Source organism: Magnusiomyces paraingens (genome assembly GCF_902498895.1).
Source record: "Magnusiomyces paraingens strain CBS 517.90 genome assembly, contig: contig5, whole genome shotgun sequence".
Classification (NCBI taxonomy): Eukaryota; Fungi; Ascomycota; class Dipodascomycetes; order Dipodascales; family Dipodascaceae; genus Magnusiomyces; species Magnusiomyces paraingens.
In genome coordinates this window covers 1,137,078-1,154,916 of record NW_022474071.1, presented here as the reverse complement: position 1 = coordinate 1,154,916, position 17,839 = coordinate 1,137,078, and the positions used below count along the sequence as shown (strand labels likewise).

Sequence of the window (17,839 nt, the reverse complement as noted above, 5' to 3'; positions counted from 1 at the left end):
AATAAAATATAATAAGGGACCCTTCCAACATTTTTTTTTTTATGTTCTCTGCAAACCCTTTGCTGAAACTAGACGCGTTTAGTTTTATCATGATACTTGAGTGGTGACATTCAGATATGCAGAGATTTAAAGTTTAAAAGTCCCTAATTTCCACTTTTCCCCAGGTTCTATTTTTCTTTTTTTTTTTTTTTGTTCATCCCTAGAATTTCTCAATCTTTAAATTTAAATTTTAATCTCAATATCAGTAAACTTTTTAAAAAAATAAATATATATTTATATAATGACGAAAAATGATGAGACTATCAAATCTTCAAGTGAATTTGGTCAGCATTGCGAGACCCTCCAGTCAGAGGTCCGATTCGTTCTTGAAAAGTACACCAATTTTATCAAGTCTTACTTTGTCAAAGATACATTGTCTGAAGTAGATAAAAACCTTGAGCACATGCTTACTGGCTTGAGTACAAGTTGGGATGAGATGGAAATGCTTGTATCTAGTTTATCTAAATACTGGCATGAGAAGAAACCAAGAAAACTAGAACCAGTCAGTAATACAATCAAAATTTGGAACCTGAATAATCTTCCGGTAGATATACACAGAGAATTGAGTGAGTACTTGACACCACAAGAAAACCAAATAGTTGGTCAAACTTGCCAGTCATTGCAACAAGTTTATCGGACATTGGCATGGAATAATTGTATCTTGGTAAGCGAGGTGCGCGATATTTATGTAGTGCCTAGTAAGTTTACTGGGTGGACAGCCATAACTTTACACATGCTTAACTACCCTGAAAAATACAGCTGGTTTTCAAATAACTGGATAAAATCCTTAGCAATCGTACCTGGTTATAGTCTCCAGGATGCAGATCTAAAGTTTTCAGTGGGGGCGTTATCTCGGAATAAATATCCCAAGCTGTGGAAGATATACTTGGAGTATTGGATTAAAGGGAAAAAATTGTGGGTTTTTTTCTCGTCTCCATTTTTTATTTCTTTAAAAAAACTTAGCGAGAAAAAGGATTTGGTAGTAGACATGAAATTTTCTGACATTTATTATCCATTTCAAGGGCTTTCTTGCAATTTAAACAGCATCACACATTTAAACTTGCATTCCTTTTATGGTGATACAAGTAAGCTCAAAACACCTCAGCTGATAAATTTGCAAAATATTATTCTTTCCAATATGGGGGTAAAATCACACAGGTTTATTCTAAAAGCGCTATTGCAGTGTCCCAGACTAAAAACAGTTGTCACAGAACTCGACATAAGGGTATCAATGGGTAGGATTTTTGTGAGCTGTGTTGTGAATGAGCTGAACCAGTTGCCTGCAACTGTAGAATGTGTTGTTTTGAAGGTGGTGAACAGCAAGTATGATGATTTTAATGATTCTGATTTTGATGAAATTGAGAATGAAAACGAAGATGATGATGAAGTTGAAGAAGAAAATGAAGTTGAAGTTGAAGTTGAAGTTGAAGATGAAGTTGAAGAAGTGGAAAATGAAGAAGATGAAGAAGATGAAAATGATGAAAATGATGAAAATGAAGTAATTGAAGTGGTAGAAGAAGGAGATGAACATGAGCATGAGCAGCATGTACCACAATTACACCAACAAATGTGGAAAGAAGCGACAAAAGCACAGCCAATCACGCTAACAAGCGTTACAGAATTTCGGGCGGCATCACATAATAATGAAGTATCTGCATTTATTGGATTTGAATTAAAATTTTCACAACTTAAAACACTTTTGATATCGGGGTACATTGGGCCCAGGAGTTTGGGATTGGGCAGAGAAATGACGACAATAACGGCAACGACAGCCACGTTGACGACAACAAAAACAATAGATTTGACTGCTGTTGCTAATACATTGACTGTTTTAGGTTTAAACTTTTTCCAGCGCGGAGATACAGGGTTGGTGAAAACGATATGCAAATTGAAAAGTTTAAAGAAATTGGAAATTTATACAGTAAAGAGCTTTAAAGATTATTGCATGGTAAAAGATTATTTAACACAAGCAGCAACCCAAAGGGTCACTGATGAGAAATCACTAGCTGAGATTCTAGCAAGGCAAAATGTATACCCAAAAGACCCAATAAGGAGTGGATCAGAAGGAAACGATGTAGGAGGATGCAACATTACAACAGCGGAGTTAATGGTGAAGTTGGTTAGTAATCCAGAGAGTATTTTGGATAGTGAAAAGAGAGGCCAAAAATATGAGGAGACTTTTTTAGAGTTTTGCTTTTTTGAAGCGCTTTTCAAAGCAATTGAGGGGATGGAGAGTCTTGAGTATTTAGAGCTTAGCTTGGATTACTTTTACTCGTCTCCAGGGCTGCAGAAATTGATTATGACATCCAAAAATTTGAAGCAAGTGCTTTTGCAGTGTGTGATGCCGTGCGAGTGGTTGCATCTAGATGGGGAAGAAGCAATCTACAATGGAAACTATGGAGTGCTGCCTCGAGTACCCTATTTTGTTGTTGGGAAGCACCAATTGTATGAGCGGTATGTTACGTTCTTGTATGATCTTGGGCGTAGGCGAGTATTTAATAGAGAGCAAGTATTTTGTCACCATTATTCGTTTGAGAATAAGGCCAATCTAGTTCAAGAATACATTTAAATGTATTAAAATAAAAATTTAGAATAAAGAAAAAAATAAAAAATAAAAAATAAATTTAAGTTTTTTTTTTTTCATATCGGAATAAATTTTTTAAAAAAAAAAAATTATCATAATAATAATAATAGTGAAAAAAATAAATAAAAAATAATTATGACAATAGGGACAGTCTTGTCACGTAAAGAACCTAAATTAGAACTTCCAAATTTAGAAGAATTGGAAAATGGGACCATGGCCATGGTCATGGCCATGAGATGATGATGGTGAAGTTTTAGGGTTACTAAAAAAAAAAGAAAAAGTAGGTCTTTATTTTTTAATAAATTCTATCATAAAAAAAAAATCATTTCTGATAAAATATTACCAGAAATGTTTTTTTTGGAGATGCGTGACAATTGTGCATGTGTGTAGTAATTTTTTTTTTAAAAAAAAAAAAAACAAATACGAATAAATGAATACGAAGCTAAATTGGACCAATTAAAAAAAATGGGTAATATTTTAGGAAAAAAAATAAAAAAAACAAAAACAAAAGAGTTTTAAGAGTGAAAGAAAAAATAAATACAAAGGTTAAACTCGAATTTATTATCAAATATAACGAATTTTAGTTTTAATTAAATTAACTAATTCAAACTTTCACTTGATTAAGTGAAATTTTAAAAAAAAAAAAGAAAACCTTTGGGGTCATCCCGGGTTTGATCCGGGGTCACCTGCAAATACAAACTATGCTTTGTACGAGCTTCGATTATAACCCGAAGCAGGTATACTACCACTATACTAATGACCCGTAAGCCGCAGTAACAACAATCAAATTTAGAATGTACAGGGGGGAGACAAAAGTGTGGATTAAAATCACCACTTTTGCGACAAAGTCAATGGAATTTTGAAAAAACAAGCAATGAAAGAATGGCAAGAAATGTATTGGAATAGTAATAAGGATCTGTGGTATCATAATATCACTGTGGAGTCGAAATGTACTGATAATCTTTCCAAAATGGTCACGGGAGTGATCATGAAGAAAGATAGTCGAAGGATCTTGAGTAATATTACTCAATTTCGCACAGGCCATGGCAACTTTGGCGCATGGTTTAAAAAGTTTGGAATTGAAAAGGATAGTTACAACTGCAAATGTGGAGAGCTGGAAACAGTTCATCACATTTTAGTTGAGTGTCCTTTGCTTGAAGAGGAAAGAAAAGGACTGAAACGGATATCTCCAGAGATGGACATGTCGACTCTCTTAAACAGTTTAACTGGCTTACAAGAGATTGTAAGCTTTATCTCTGCTTGGAGGGATTAAGAAATACAATTACAGCGTTGATGAAGACAAGTGGAGATAAGTTGGGAAGGTTTGGTTATTTTTAACCCCCTGTTCCTCGTAAGCTGGCATCAGGACTTATTTTCGGGGTGTCGGAGATGTAATGTTGAAGCCAAAATTAAAAGTTTATTATTAAAATGAAAAGATATATAGTATAGACAAGAAGGATAGCGCAGATGCTGATGTTATATAATTCTATGACCCTTAAATAAAAACAAAACAAACGAACAATTTTTTAAAATTTTACCCTTTTTTAAAAACAAACAAAAAACCAATTTTTTTAAAATTTTAAGTTAAATTAATTGAAATTTTCTAAAATCAATTAAAATAATAAATTATTTTTTTTATTATTTTCCAAAACATTTAAAATCCAAATATAAAAAAAAAAAAATTGTGTAACTTACTTTACACAATGGAGAACTTTGTAAACCCTTGAAAGAAGTTAAATTGCTAAGAATCACTTTAAGTAATTATCATGATTTTATAAAAATCAAAATTTTAAATCAGATTAACAAGGTAAGAAAAGCCGTTGGTACTACTTGGCATTTAAGTAACAATCAAAAATGTACGCGGGAGGTTCTGCAGTGATATTGCTTGTATAAGACCAATTGTAGAATATGGCTTAAAATGGTGGCATCGCAAGATCTTGAAAAAGGAAATACAAAAGTTAAAAGTGATGCAAAATATAGCTTTGAGAAGAACAATTGGTAGTATTACAAGAAAAAGGCGGTAATTATGCCTAATAGTGTTAGAATAGTGTTAGAATAATTATTTTTGTTCTGTAAGTACTGTAAGTTGTTTGTTTATATCAAAACATAAGGAAAAAAATTTAATCCAATCAATTGATTTTTGGTAACTTTTAATAAGAAATTACCAATTGCAAAGTCAATTACTTTCTTTTTATATATATTGGCAAAAGGAACTATAGATTTGATGATAAGAATCAGGAGAAAAAAAAAACCTAACCCCCATTAAACCTTTTACAAGCAAGCAACACCAAAATCACACAATTAGAATTCTGAAGAAGCAGGTAAGGGAAGCTTGACATAAAAAAAAATAACTTATTGATTTAGTTACAGAAGGATCAGAGTTATAATATATAACATTGAAGTTTAAATGTAGATAATCTTTCTAAAATGATTATGGAGGAGTATTTATAAAAAATGATAGTCAAGGGATCTTAAACATTATTGGTCAGTTTTTTCAGGGACCATGGCAACATTGGTGCATGGCTTCAAAAGTTTGGAATTTTAAAAGGATAGCTAATAGTGCAGGTGTTGTGAGCTAGAAACAGTTAGACACACATTGTGGTAGAGTGTATTGAATTGAAAGAAAGAAAGAAAGAAAGAAAGAAAGAAAGAAAGAAAGAAAGAAAGAAAGAAAGAAAGAAAGAAAGAAAGAAAGAAAGAAAGAAAAAAAAAAAAAGTATTGAAACAGATATTTCATGGAATTAGCATGTCTACTCTCTTAAATGGTTTAATTGGCTTTCGGGAAATTGTAAGCTTTATTTCTGTTTTCGAAGAGATTAAGAAAGATATACAATTATAGTGTTGATGAAGAAAATTATAAATGAGTTGGATATTATTGTCATTTACCCCCTATTCTTGGTAAGCTGGAATCAGAACTTAATTTCAAACTATAAAGAGAGCAAACGGTGAAGTTAAATTAAAAGTTTATTGTGAAAACAGAAAGATATATAACCTTTGAATGAAAATAAATATAGAAATAATTGCAAAATTTGAGGTTTGATTAATCTCTCATTCCTTAAGTTTAAGGGAGTGTTTGTGGGGGGAAACGAACAAGAGATAAAAAGTTAAAAAAAAAAATTTTTATATATATTATAATATATTAATTATAAAATAATTATTTTATTTCAAAGAGCAAACTTAGAGAACTTCTCAAAACAATGCTCTCTATTTAAACTTTTTTTTTTATAATTTTCTAAAATATTTCAAAATAAGAAAAAAAAAATTTAGTGTCTCATTTTATTTCAATTCTTTTTTTTCATTGTTCGAGAAAAAAAAAAAAAAAAACAGGCGGACCGATGATACTATACAAATTTTAAAATAACAATGGCAAAAACATTAAGGCGTTATATAAAAAGAAAAATTTCGAGTAGGGAGAGGGAGAGAGGGGGAAAATTGATGGTCCCGATTGTTGAAATTTCATTTGTGGACCAGTTTTAGAAGGTTAAATGCATGATTTATATTTATATGTCGTAGGAAAAGACTAGCCAGTTATCTCAGTCGGAATAAAAATAAAAATAAAATAAAATAAAGATCTTGTTAACGTACTGGCATTGTGCCAAAATCTTGAAATAGAAATCAGATCCGTAAGTTACGCATATACAAATTTGCAACAGTTGATATAAAAAATAAACAATACGGTTGTGGAAATGAAAATGATGACCAAATTTTTTTTTTTTTTTGATGGAGGTTATGTTTTTTTTTAAAAAAAATATCAAAATCTAAAAAAAAAATTAGTATAAAAAAAAAAAAAGGAAATTAAATTAAATATATATATATATATATATAACTAGTTAAAAATATTGATTCCGTTACTAAGTTTGAATTAATTTTCTTTTTTTTTTTTTTTTCCATTATACGTTTAAAATCTTCATACTCGAACATGAGGAGGGTCTTAAATGAATAAGACTGAGGCAAGGAGGGTTTTCAAAAAAAATATATAATAGCAATAATAACAGTTGATGATTTTGTTGTGTTATATATAAAATAACAACGTATTTTAACAAAAAAAAAAACTCTTCAATATACTCTAAAAGAAATATGGATATAGAAAATGGCACCACTTGCCTAGCCTTTAAATGCTACTTGTGTAAAGATCTTTCCCAATAAAAGGGTAAAATTTATGAGAAAAGAAAGATGGTTCAAATGTAGAACAACTATCTTGATATACGTTTTTGAAATCTTTAGTCAAAATATAAGACTATGAAAAAAAAAAAAAAAAAAAAGAGAGATTTTACTTTTATTCTTAACTGTTAAAACCGTTCTTCCTACTCTTTCCCATTTTTTTCTTTATAATACCCATTTCAAACCCTCTCAAAGGATTAGAATTGTTTTTTTTTTTTTTTTTTGGCTTATTTACGTTAATATTATTTCTCTTCAGTTCGACCTGTAAGATCTTTAGTTATTACTTAAAAGAAACAGTGCCATATTAATTTTTTTTGACAAGAAACAATTTACCCCCGACGGGAATTCTCTTGTTTTTTATTTTATTTTATTTTTTTTTGTCAACTTCGAGTATAGTTTGGATTAGGACTAGTCTCCTATATAAATGAAAGAAAAAACACACACACAATAAAAACAATATATATATATATTGTTTTTTATGCCATTATTCTGCAACCGTGAATTAAGTGAATTATTTCAGAAAAGGATAAGGAACGTGATGAAGATGGTATTGAAAATAAAATAAAATAAAATAAAATAAAATAAAATAAAATAAAATAAAATAAAATAAAATAAAATAAAATAAAATAAAATAAAATAAAATAAAATAAAATAAAATAAAATAAAATAAAATAAAATAAAATAAAATAAAATAAAATAAAATAAAATAAAATAAAATAAAATAAAATAAAATAAAATAAAATAAAATAAAATAAAATAAAATAAAATAAAATAAAAAGAGGGCGGTATACAAAACATTTTAAAAACTTGTGACAGGGCGGTTGTAGAAATAATCTATCCTTAGAATACAATAATACGGTAGTAAATAATATATTTATTTTATTCATTTTTATTTTTTTTTTTTTGAATTATTATTTATATAAATAATAATTATATATAAAAAAATTATTAATGATTTTGCCAGATCATAGTCGGCCGGAGTCGGAGAAGTGGAATTCCGAGAATGCAAATGTTAAAATCAGTATTAAGATGAATATATATGAATATATATGAATATATGAATATATGAATAAAATATGCCAAGTTACAAGAGCACCAATAGGACGCGTCATGAGAATCTTTGAATGAAAAAAAAAAAAAAAAAGAAACATGAATGGTGATGAATATGGAGATGAAGGTTTACCATTGTTAATGTTTTTTTTTCTTTTTTTTTTTATTTCTTTACTATGGCTACGACTTAGTTTTGATCGAGTAAGCAAAAAAAAAAAAAAATAAAAATAAAAATAAAAATATAATCCAAGTGAAGCGCAAATGTCCCAAAATGGATATTTTAGTCCACCAGCATCTGCTGCGTAACGAGGCACGTCATAATGCTCGGGTATGAATTTATTAATTAAAATGTACAAAAAATGTATATGAAGTCTTTATTACTATCAATTTCACATGTAGAGCATTATGTATGAATAAAAAAAATCTTTTTATATAAAACCTTTCTCAAATCTCCTTATTTTTTTTTTTTTTAAAAAAATTCTTTTTTGTTTCAAATCTTTTTGAAAAAGAAAAAATTCTCACATCAAAATCCACTTAAAAACTTACTTTGCACCATAATCCAATTCCTTTTAACATACAATCTAGTTCCCCCTGATTCTTTTATTTTTTTTTATTTGTTTTGTTTTATATCATATTTTAAAAAACAAAATTTTAACCAACAAAAAAAATATATTTTCATTTTCATTTAGAGATAGACTTATAATCTCTTCATCTACTTCTTTTCCTATTTTCTTTCAAAATTTCTCTCTTATCTACACCATTTACAAACAACTCTATACCCATGATGGAATGGGATGACAATACTTGGGCTCCTGGGCTCTCAAACACTACTAATGATGGTCAATTACCAAGCATAAATTTACCTGGAGGAGGGTTTGATGATATTGAATTACAATACCAAGCATATGACCACGGTATCATCTGCGAAGATTTCCCTAATGGACTTCCCTACGATGCAAGTGTGGAAGACTGGAAGACGTTAGTCACTGAGGGACTATTTACTAAGCTTCTTTCTGACACAACAAAGCGCGGAATTTCGCAGGTACGACACCGCGTGCGCGCCAAAACAATGCTCAAGATAAAAAAAGAAAAAAAAATGGAAGACGGAAGACGAACCGGGAAGGGTATTGGAAGAGGAAGTAGCAGCAGAAAGGAATTAGGCCGAACAAAAGGCGGTTCAACAAGTCATAATAGTAGCAACAAAGGCGGTGGAGGTAGTAGCAGTAGCAGTAGCAGTAGTAGTGCTAGCAGTAGTGCAAACAGCAGTCAGAATAATAGTAGCAGCAATCTAAAAGATCAAAATGTTCAATCTTATCAGCACCAATCTCAAACAAAAGGAGAACCATCCACAGAATCAGGGTTAAGGTCGTCATCACTCAAACAGGTGAAATAATTACAGTAAAGAAAAGAAAAGGAGTTTTTGTATCTTATTTTTTTTTTTCTTTGGAGAACTTTTTGAGGATAGTCATGTTGCAGAATTAAGTTTGGAGAATGGAAAAATGACGAGCGATTAACTTTAAAAATAAAGAGAACTTTTTTTTTATTCTTTTTTGAATAGAAAACGCTAACCATTCTTTTGAATTATTTACTTTTTGAAAAAAAAAAAAAGAAAAAAAAGAAAAGAAATATATTATAAATTCCAAATTTTCTCTTTTTTTTTTTTTTGAAAAAAATTTGGTTTTTTTCTTTCTTTCTTTCTTTCTTTCTTCTCTGTTATTTTCTATTTTCCCAAGCGGCTGGCCCGAATGGTTTGATCGCAAGGTTTTGGTGCAGAGATATATATATATATTATATATATATATATTTGTTTTGAACATCCTTTGAAAAGTAATAAATAAAATATGATGAAAAAAAAAATTTGAAATTAAATTCTTAAAAATATAAAAAAAAAATTTTTATATATGATTAAGGGATATTTATTTATTAATTTCTTGAGTGTTTTAATACCTTTTATAAATAATGGGGTAGTATCAAGGTTTCTTTGAGTAAGATGAATTTTATATATAAAAGTAGTAAAACAAAATCTTCTATCTGATAAATCCTACTAGCCATGAACTTTAGATTTTTGTCAAGTGTAGATCTAACTCAATAATTTTTTTTCTTAAATACATAATTTGTCTAGTTAGAATTTCATATCCCATCAATATGTCCCATTTGTCCCACTTGTCCCAATTCCCAATATTCATTATGGAAATTCATCTAATCACTACCATTGAATTTTTTATTTATTTATTTTTTTTTTGATTCTTCTAATGAGGATATGTCACCCCCAAATTAGACTAAATATCAATGCTTTCAATATTAATGATATTTCCTACTTTAACAAGCATAAACGTATAATCATGGAACTATGCTGATGCTACCACTAAACCCTAATACTATGGGCAGGGTCCAGTTTTTTCTTTTTTTTTTTGGCATGCATTGAATAAAGGTAGAAAAGAAGAAAGGATGTATTTTGTTTTTTTTTTTTATTTTTCTACCCATTTAGAATTTTCTATTTATATGAAAATCGTTAAAGATAAGAATATAAAAAATAAAAACCTTTTTATTTCTTAAAGCATTAGATCTGCTTAAAAAGGTAATAATTGATTATATTTAAATTTCGCTTGGGATATATATGTATATATATATAAAAAAACGTTTTAATTCTGCCATCTTCCATTCCCATGATTTTTAACCCACCTTTTGTTTTCAATGTGTCTCCAAGTGTCTCTTTCATTTAAGATTTTTTCTTTTTTTCTTTTTTTCTATTTTCTTTTTTTTGGATTGTTTTATTGCATTGTTATTTTACTGTATTTATGAATAATCTGGGAAACTATAAAAACGGGTAATTAAAAAAAAAAACAAAAAAAGCTGCCATTTTATTTTAACCTGTTTTTTTTTTTAAAAAAATTTTTTTTAATTGATTAATTGATTATAATTTATTATTTTAGAAAATATTTATTAATTAGAATATTCAAGTTGTTTTCCTATTTTTTTTTTGATTTGTTTTTGATTTTTTTGAATGTATTCAAATTGAAATAAAATTCATCATTGCCATCACCAAATTTTTTTTTTAAAGTTATTATTAATTGAAAATAAAGTATTCAATGCTTAATTCTATCATGATAAAATTAGAGATGGAGATAAATGACCTAATTTTGATACGCATTAAGTTTATTTCTCGATTTTTTTTTCATAATATACCTTGATTAATAAATGTCACCAATATATATATATATATATATTTCGGAAATATTTTTCCTAAAACAAAAAAAGTCCCGAGGCATCTAAAAATCCATGTGTAAATTTATATATTTAAAAATAAATGTAATTTTTTTTTTTCAATGTATTTAACTTCTTTTTTAAAACACAAAAATCTCCTTATAATTATATAATGGTTTAAACATCAAATCAATGGATTTAAAAAAAAAATTTAATAATATTATTATTATTATTATTATTTTTTCTTATTCGCTTAAACTTCGAGTTTCCTTTTTTTTTTTTAGCTGTTTCTGCCTCTTTAATGAACCCTCGCCTGTTACGTCTTTCCATCTACGTGCCTGTCTTTTTGTTCATTTGTCTGTCTGTCTGCGCATGCGGCCGACCCTACAAGAAACACAGCTAGCTTAATAGCGCTATTAATAATATTAACATAAGTATGTGCGTAAACTGAGAAAAGAAACAAGACATTTAAGCGAATTTTTTTTTTTTTTTGAGATAATTTTTTAACATAACTGTAGTTAAAATTTAACATTTATTTTGGGAAAGAAACTAATTAGTTTCTATTATAATAGAAACCTTCATTTTTTTTATATTGGTGTTGTGGCGTTGTGGCATTGTGGCGCATAAAACATTTTTCCGTCTCTTTCTGTTTCTTTCTTTCCCTCAAAAATTCATCTTCATCTTCATACTCTTTTTTATATTCATTTTATATTTATTTTTTTTTCTTACAAATTAGTTGAAATCTAGTCAATTTATGGTTATTCAAATCCAGTGAATGAATATATATTAAAATAATAAATAGAGTTAAAATCGATATACTGAGCTGAGCTGAGCTGAGCTGAGCTGAGCTGAGCTGAAATTTTAAGCAAAAAGAGAACAAATCTACCAATGTCACAGTAGACATGAATTAGAACAGATGTCTGGTGGAGCAGCGACCTATATGCCAATAGTAATAAGATCAAAGAGCAAGCCAAGAAACATGTTCCAGGCGTATTACCGGACTAGATAGATGTATAGATGGGTGTTTATTTAATACTCGAGAGAGAAAGATAGAAAGAATTGGTTACACACCTAGCAAATGAAGAAGAATAAATAAATAAATAAATAAATAAATAAATAAATAAATAAATAAATAAATTAAATAAATAAATTAAATAAATAAATTAAATAAATAAATAAATAAATAAATTAAATAAATAAATAAATAAATTAATTAATTAATTAATTAATTAAATAAATTAAATTAAATTAAATTAAATTAAATTAAATAAATAAATCAATATTCAGTTTTAATATAAAAAAAAGTATAACTACAAATAACCAGTTAAGACACTAATCTACCCGAGAAAAAAAAAACTGCTGAAATGAATATTCCAATATATTTGAATGAGCGGCGGCCTTTTTTTTTTATTTTTATTTTTTTTATTTTTTTGGTTGTACATTGGAACACCAGATCATACAGCTATAACATTAAATTATAGCGGATGTAAATTTTTTTTTTTTTTTTTTGGCACGCCATTTCTTAATTATTTTACATCTCTTTTTTTTTTTTATTATTTTTTTAAAAAATATATATTTTCTTTTTATTGTAAACCATTTGATAATCAAATCTTTTTTTTCATTTCATCTTTATATATATATATATATATATATCAATTTCTCTAAGTTTTTTTTTTTTTTTTTTTTTTCATTAATTGAATTAATTAATTGAAAAAAAAATACGAAATCCACTTTCTTTCTTTCTTTCTTTGTTTTTTTTTTTCCCCTCCCCAAAAAATACTTTCTATACCAGTTTAGTCATAAGAATGAATTGAAACCAAACTGTGATGATGTTTAAAATTAATAGAAAAAAAAACCCACCCCAACATTCTCTTTTTTTTTTTTTTTTTTTTCCCAATGCATTGTATTACTAAATGTAGTATGTAGCATGTCCGTTTATCTGGATAGAATTGTTCATTGTTGTATGAATATTTTTCAAAAATTTTTTCAGACATTTTTTCAGATATTTTTTCAAAAAAATTTTCAAACATTAGTTATTACATTTATATTTCTATATTTCATTTCTTTAAATCCAAAAATCCAAGTTTATAATCTTTAAATAATATATATATATTTATTATAAAAAAAATTACATCTAAAACTTACAAAAAAATTACATACATAAAAAAATTAATAACCCCATATTATAAATAATAATCCTCCACATGAAAAAAAAAAAAAAATTTCTTTTCTTTTTTCCTATCTTATCGTATTTTTTCTTTCTTTCTTTTTTTCTTTTTACGAAAAACAAATGTCCCATCCATTTTGCTCAAGAACCTTGTACCAATTGACATATTTGGTTCCTCCCATATCAAGTTTCCATACCTCTTTAGCCAAATCCAACGCCCGCACAATGTTACGTGCCAATTGTCTCTGGTAAAAGCCCTCAATAAGAGCAACCATGCGCGCACGCTGCTTGTCTGTAATCGCCATAATACACGCCATAAATAACGGGAATAATAACGAGCCCTCAACCTTGGTGTTGAGTACAACTTCCAGCGACGTTGTTAACTCATTGGCAAGCACTTGCATCTGTAAAGACGCCGCATTGCACCGCCCAATTGATTGGTATAAGTGAAGCTTTGTCCCTAGCTGAAACGTCTCAAATAATGTCAATTGTTGCTCCAAATCGCATGGTGACGACTTAGATAACGACAACACGTCATTGGGGTCCGGCTTGCAGTCATCAATTTTGGCCTCCAGCAAGTCTAACCGATGGTATAGATATCGGATTTTTTCCGAGATCTTGCGCTGTGAAGACAACATGGTTTTGAGGGGGTATCGAGTTCCTGAAGAAGAAGAAGAAGAAGAGGCAGAAGCAGAAGCAGAAGAAGAAGAAGAAGAAGCTTGTCCAGAACCGTGAGGCTTGTCGGAGGCCTCACCTCCGTCATTTTCATTTTCATAGCAATCATCCAGATATGGGTTGGTGATAAGAGAATAAACTTCCTGAGCCTCCACAGCTAAATCGGAAACCTCAGCCAACAACGAAAAGAGAGGCTTGCAGCAGCCAATAAGGGAATGCACGCCAGTGTCCATTCGCATAACCAGTTCCACATCCTTGGGTTCAAAATGTGACTTAGACTCGTACTTGGACGCCGCAAGTAGGTCGTGGTACACAAAGTTGGTTGCAAGCCACCGCTTGGTGGGATCATGGGTAAAGGCCTCAATTCCGCCGCGCATTTGGATCACATCTGCAGCTGCAGACAGGTGCTTGTTCCAATGTACCATGTCACCCTTACAAATCTCAGCCGTTGTGATGATGAGAATGCACGCAAGGGTAGTAAGGTTATGCTTGGAGATGTCGTTTCGGACCATTTTGATGGCCTTGTTCAGGTACTTGAGTCCAATATCTTCGTAGCGCCCCATATTGTGGTGGAACGATGCATACGCAACCAGTGCATATAGTACTGAGGGGTCCTGTTGGGCCATTGGCACAAACACATTGATAAAAGAGTTCATTTTGGACGATACGCAAATCATGTTTGCCAGATGGTTATTATAGTATGAGAACATTTCAATTCCAAAATGGTCCAAATACATGGAGTACCATGGTGTAGGAGTCGAAAACAAAATAGGACCTGGTGATGATGGTAACGAGGGGAAATTGGTAAGGATCGTGCTTGGGCTGGCAATGGCCGAAGACCCGACCGAAGCTCCAGCCGTTGCAAGACCCGCCAGCGGGTTATTATTATTGTTGTTGTTATTGTTATTGTTTTCATGGCTCAAAGCATTAAAAAGATCTGAGGTGCGCATTCCTCCAAAATCGTATTCTTCAAAATCGGCCATAGTGGTCCCCACATTATTTACCTCTTCTGATTCGTTGTTATCGTTGTCGTTATTGTTTCTGTTATCATGATCTGGTGATTGGTTATTATTATTATTGTCATTATGGTCATCACCAGCTTCACCAGCTTCACCACCTTCTTCTTCATCAGCATTACCTTCTTCTTCTTCTTCTTCTTCATCATCATCATTGCACAGCTCCTCAATCCGAGGAGATCGTCCGGCAAATGACGGCGACGCAAGCATGCTGTGCAGCGTGCGAATTCCAAACGGGGCCGGAGACGGGCTTCGAGCAACACCCATTGCGGCCATGGCAAGACCTGCTGAAGAAGAGTCCATTACCGGATATAGAAGGTTAATCGGGGGGTTACCAGAAATGGTAGTTGCTGAAGAATTGAGAATTCCATTGTTGTTAAAGGTACCTCCCCCAAAGCTTGCGTTGGTACTGCTGGGAGGTCCCATTGCCGGGCCCGTGTCGCTTGAGATATGTGATGCGGCTGCAGGGGTATTTGAGTTGAGCAGCTCGGCTAGGCTACCACTAAAGGATGAGCCGCACGCCGGAGACGGTTCTCCCTGCCCTTGCCCTAGCCCTAGCCCTGGGAATCTAGTATTAGTAGAGGAAGAAGCTGTTGTTGCTGTTGTTGCTGTTGACAATAATCTTGACGGTCTGTCGCCAAGACACATTGTTGAGGAAGAAGAAGAAGCGGTGGGATTCGGAACATTTGGAATTCCACTTGATCCGATATCATTATCTCCCCGAAATGTTCTAGTCAAGCTTCTTCTTCTTCTAAAGGGGTTTCTATTAAAAGTACTGCCATCAAATCCAGTATTACTACTGCCATTCCCAGCAGCAGCAACAGCAGCAGCAGCAGCAGTTGTAATTGCTGTTGCTGTCGCATTAGCATTGTTTTCGCTAAGGCTTCCATGATTACCGTTGATAAGGCTGGCCTGGTCACTGCACCCTTGGCTGCACGTCTGATTGGCCGTTGATAGCAAAAGCCCCCGGTCACCCACCTCCCCCGATAAGCCGTTGGCGGTTGCCCGGATACCACTGCCGCTACCATTGCCGCTTTGGGCTACTGGCCTTGTGGTGCTGTTGTTAGCACTGCTAACGCAAGACGTGGAACTTCTGGGCTGTGGGCCGTCGGGTCCACGCGACATGTTCGATAAGCTCTGACCATCGTCAAGGCTGTTGCTGTTATTGTTGTTGATGTTGTTGTTAATGCCAACGTTTGTGCTTGTTGCAGATCCTAAATGATGTTCTTGGGCCACTTGTTTCTCCCGAGCAGCCATGGTGCGTAACGATGATAAAATGTCATTTTCAATTTCCGGGAACGTAGTCAAGCTGGCAACAATGTCCACAGGCCGGCGAGCAACTTTTTTCCTGCGCTTTTTAGCTTGACCAGCTGTGATATCTTCTGTGGGTGGGTTGGCTGTGTTGTTGTTGATTGTTGTTATTTTCGTATCAGAAGGTTTTGCAGTCGCCTTATCGTTATTAGTATTATTGTTATTGTTGCTGTTGCTATTATTGCTGTTATTGCAGCTACTATGCTCCGTCGGTAGCTCCTCAAACTCCTCTCGGTCGTCATCACCAGGAGCTCCTGACGTGCAAGCACCTATTTCTTCATCGCCAATATCATCATCATCAGCTCTGTCTAGGGCATCTTTGGCCTTACGCTTTTTGTTTTTACGCTCTTGACCAGGAATGGGATAAACACATTCAAGCTTGAGACGAACACAGGCCTTGCATACAGGTCTTGCTTCATCGCACCGTTTCTTGCGCCGCCGACAAGTAAAGCATCCGTTGCGGGAGCGTTGTCGTGGTTGCAGAGATGCGTCTGAAGATGCTTGGTCATTTAGTTGTTGTTGTTGTTGTTGTTGTTGTTGTTGTTGTTGGTTATCTATGGATGGGGAAGATGTTGATGAAGAAGATGGAGGAGTAGCACCTGTGAGATGGACAGTTGTAGTTGTGTTATGATTCTTGTTATTGGATGAAGACACAGTGGTGGTAGTTGTAGTAGTGGTGGTGGTAGTAGTTGTAGAAGATCCCGAAGAAACCGTTGCGGAATGCCCTGGCGAGAGCATTTTAAGCGGGGCTGAATCAGGATAGGCGGGGGTCATGCTTATTTTATGAGACAACGGTGGAGAGAGGGGTTGTGGAGAGAAGCCGTTGCTGTTTGATTGAGGGGGTGGTTGTTGTTGTTGTTGTTGTTGGTGGTGGTGGTTGTTGTTTTGCTGTTGGTTTGGTGCGGGGTGCGCCAATTGCAATTGGGTGCAAAAACTTTGTGGTGGTGGTGGTGGTGTTGTTGCTGTTGTTGTATTGGCTGTAGTATTTGCTGTAGTAATAGAAGAACAAGCAGAGGGTGTTGTAGAGGAGGATGACGAAGAAGAAGGTCCTGGAGTGTTGGAAACAAAGAGTGGAGATAAAGCAAATTCTGAAAAGTTTAGAGGAGATGAACTGTCAATAAAATTTGAACAAGATGAAGAAACTGAAGAAGTTAAAGAAGAAGCTGGTGAAAGAGCAGTAATGGAGGAAGAAGAAGAAGAAGAAGAAGATGATGATGATGATGAAGAGAAAGATTGATTATGATTAGGATGATGATGATGATGGTTATTATGAAAATTGATAACAGCAGGATCTGAAGAAAAATATGAATATAGTTGGCCAGAAGTAAGCGGAGAAGTTGCTGCTAAATTAAACGTTGAATCTTGTTTTAAAATGGCAGTTGAACTAGATGAAGATAAAGGTTGTTGAAATGAAAAACTTGAAAGAGGAGCTGCAAAAGAAGAAGAAGCTGAAGATGAATCGTGAAAAAAAAATTGGGACGGAGACTCGGGCGACGGATTAGGAGATGATGATGCGCGTTGAGGCGTCATTTAAGAGTCCTTTATAGAAGGGTAGAAAAAAAATTATATAAATATATTTGAAATTTGGTGAATGGTGAATGGTGAATGGTAAATGATTTATATATATATATA

At 32.2% G+C, this 17,839-nt stretch overlaps 3 protein-coding genes across 3 annotated transcripts; 2 read left to right on the top strand and 1 right to left on the bottom strand.

Annotated features, from left to right (window-relative positions):
- Positions 1 to 280: 280 nt before the first annotated feature.
- On the top strand, positions 281 to 1,974 carry SAPINGB_P006028 (uncharacterized protein; the record flags this gene model as incomplete). Its single annotated transcript, XM_032000742.1, has 3 exons — positions 281 to 737; positions 1,251 to 1,749; positions 1,875 to 1,974. 3 exons carry the CDS (start codon positions 281 to 283, stop codon positions 1,972 to 1,974), a joined length of 1,056 nt encoding a protein of 351 aa, XP_031856633.1.
- A 6,641-nt stretch (positions 1,975 to 8,615) lies between these two features.
- SAPINGB_P006027 (uncharacterized protein) lies at positions 8,616 to 9,227 on the top strand (the record flags this gene model as incomplete). Its single annotated transcript, XM_032000741.1, has 1 exon — positions 8,616 to 9,227. One exon carries the CDS (start codon positions 8,616 to 8,618, stop codon positions 9,225 to 9,227), a length of 612 nt encoding a protein of 203 aa, XP_031856632.1.
- Positions 9,228 to 13,315: 4,088 nt separating this feature from the next.
- Positions 13,316 to 17,737, bottom strand: SAPINGB_P006026 (uncharacterized protein; the record flags this gene model as incomplete). Its single annotated transcript, XM_032000740.1, has 1 exon — positions 13,316 to 17,737. The coding sequence occupies one exon, from the start codon at positions 17,735 to 17,737 to the stop codon at positions 13,316 to 13,318; it is 4,422 nt and encodes a 1,473-aa protein (XP_031856631.1).
- Between the last annotated feature and the right edge of the window lie 102 nt (positions 17,738 to 17,839).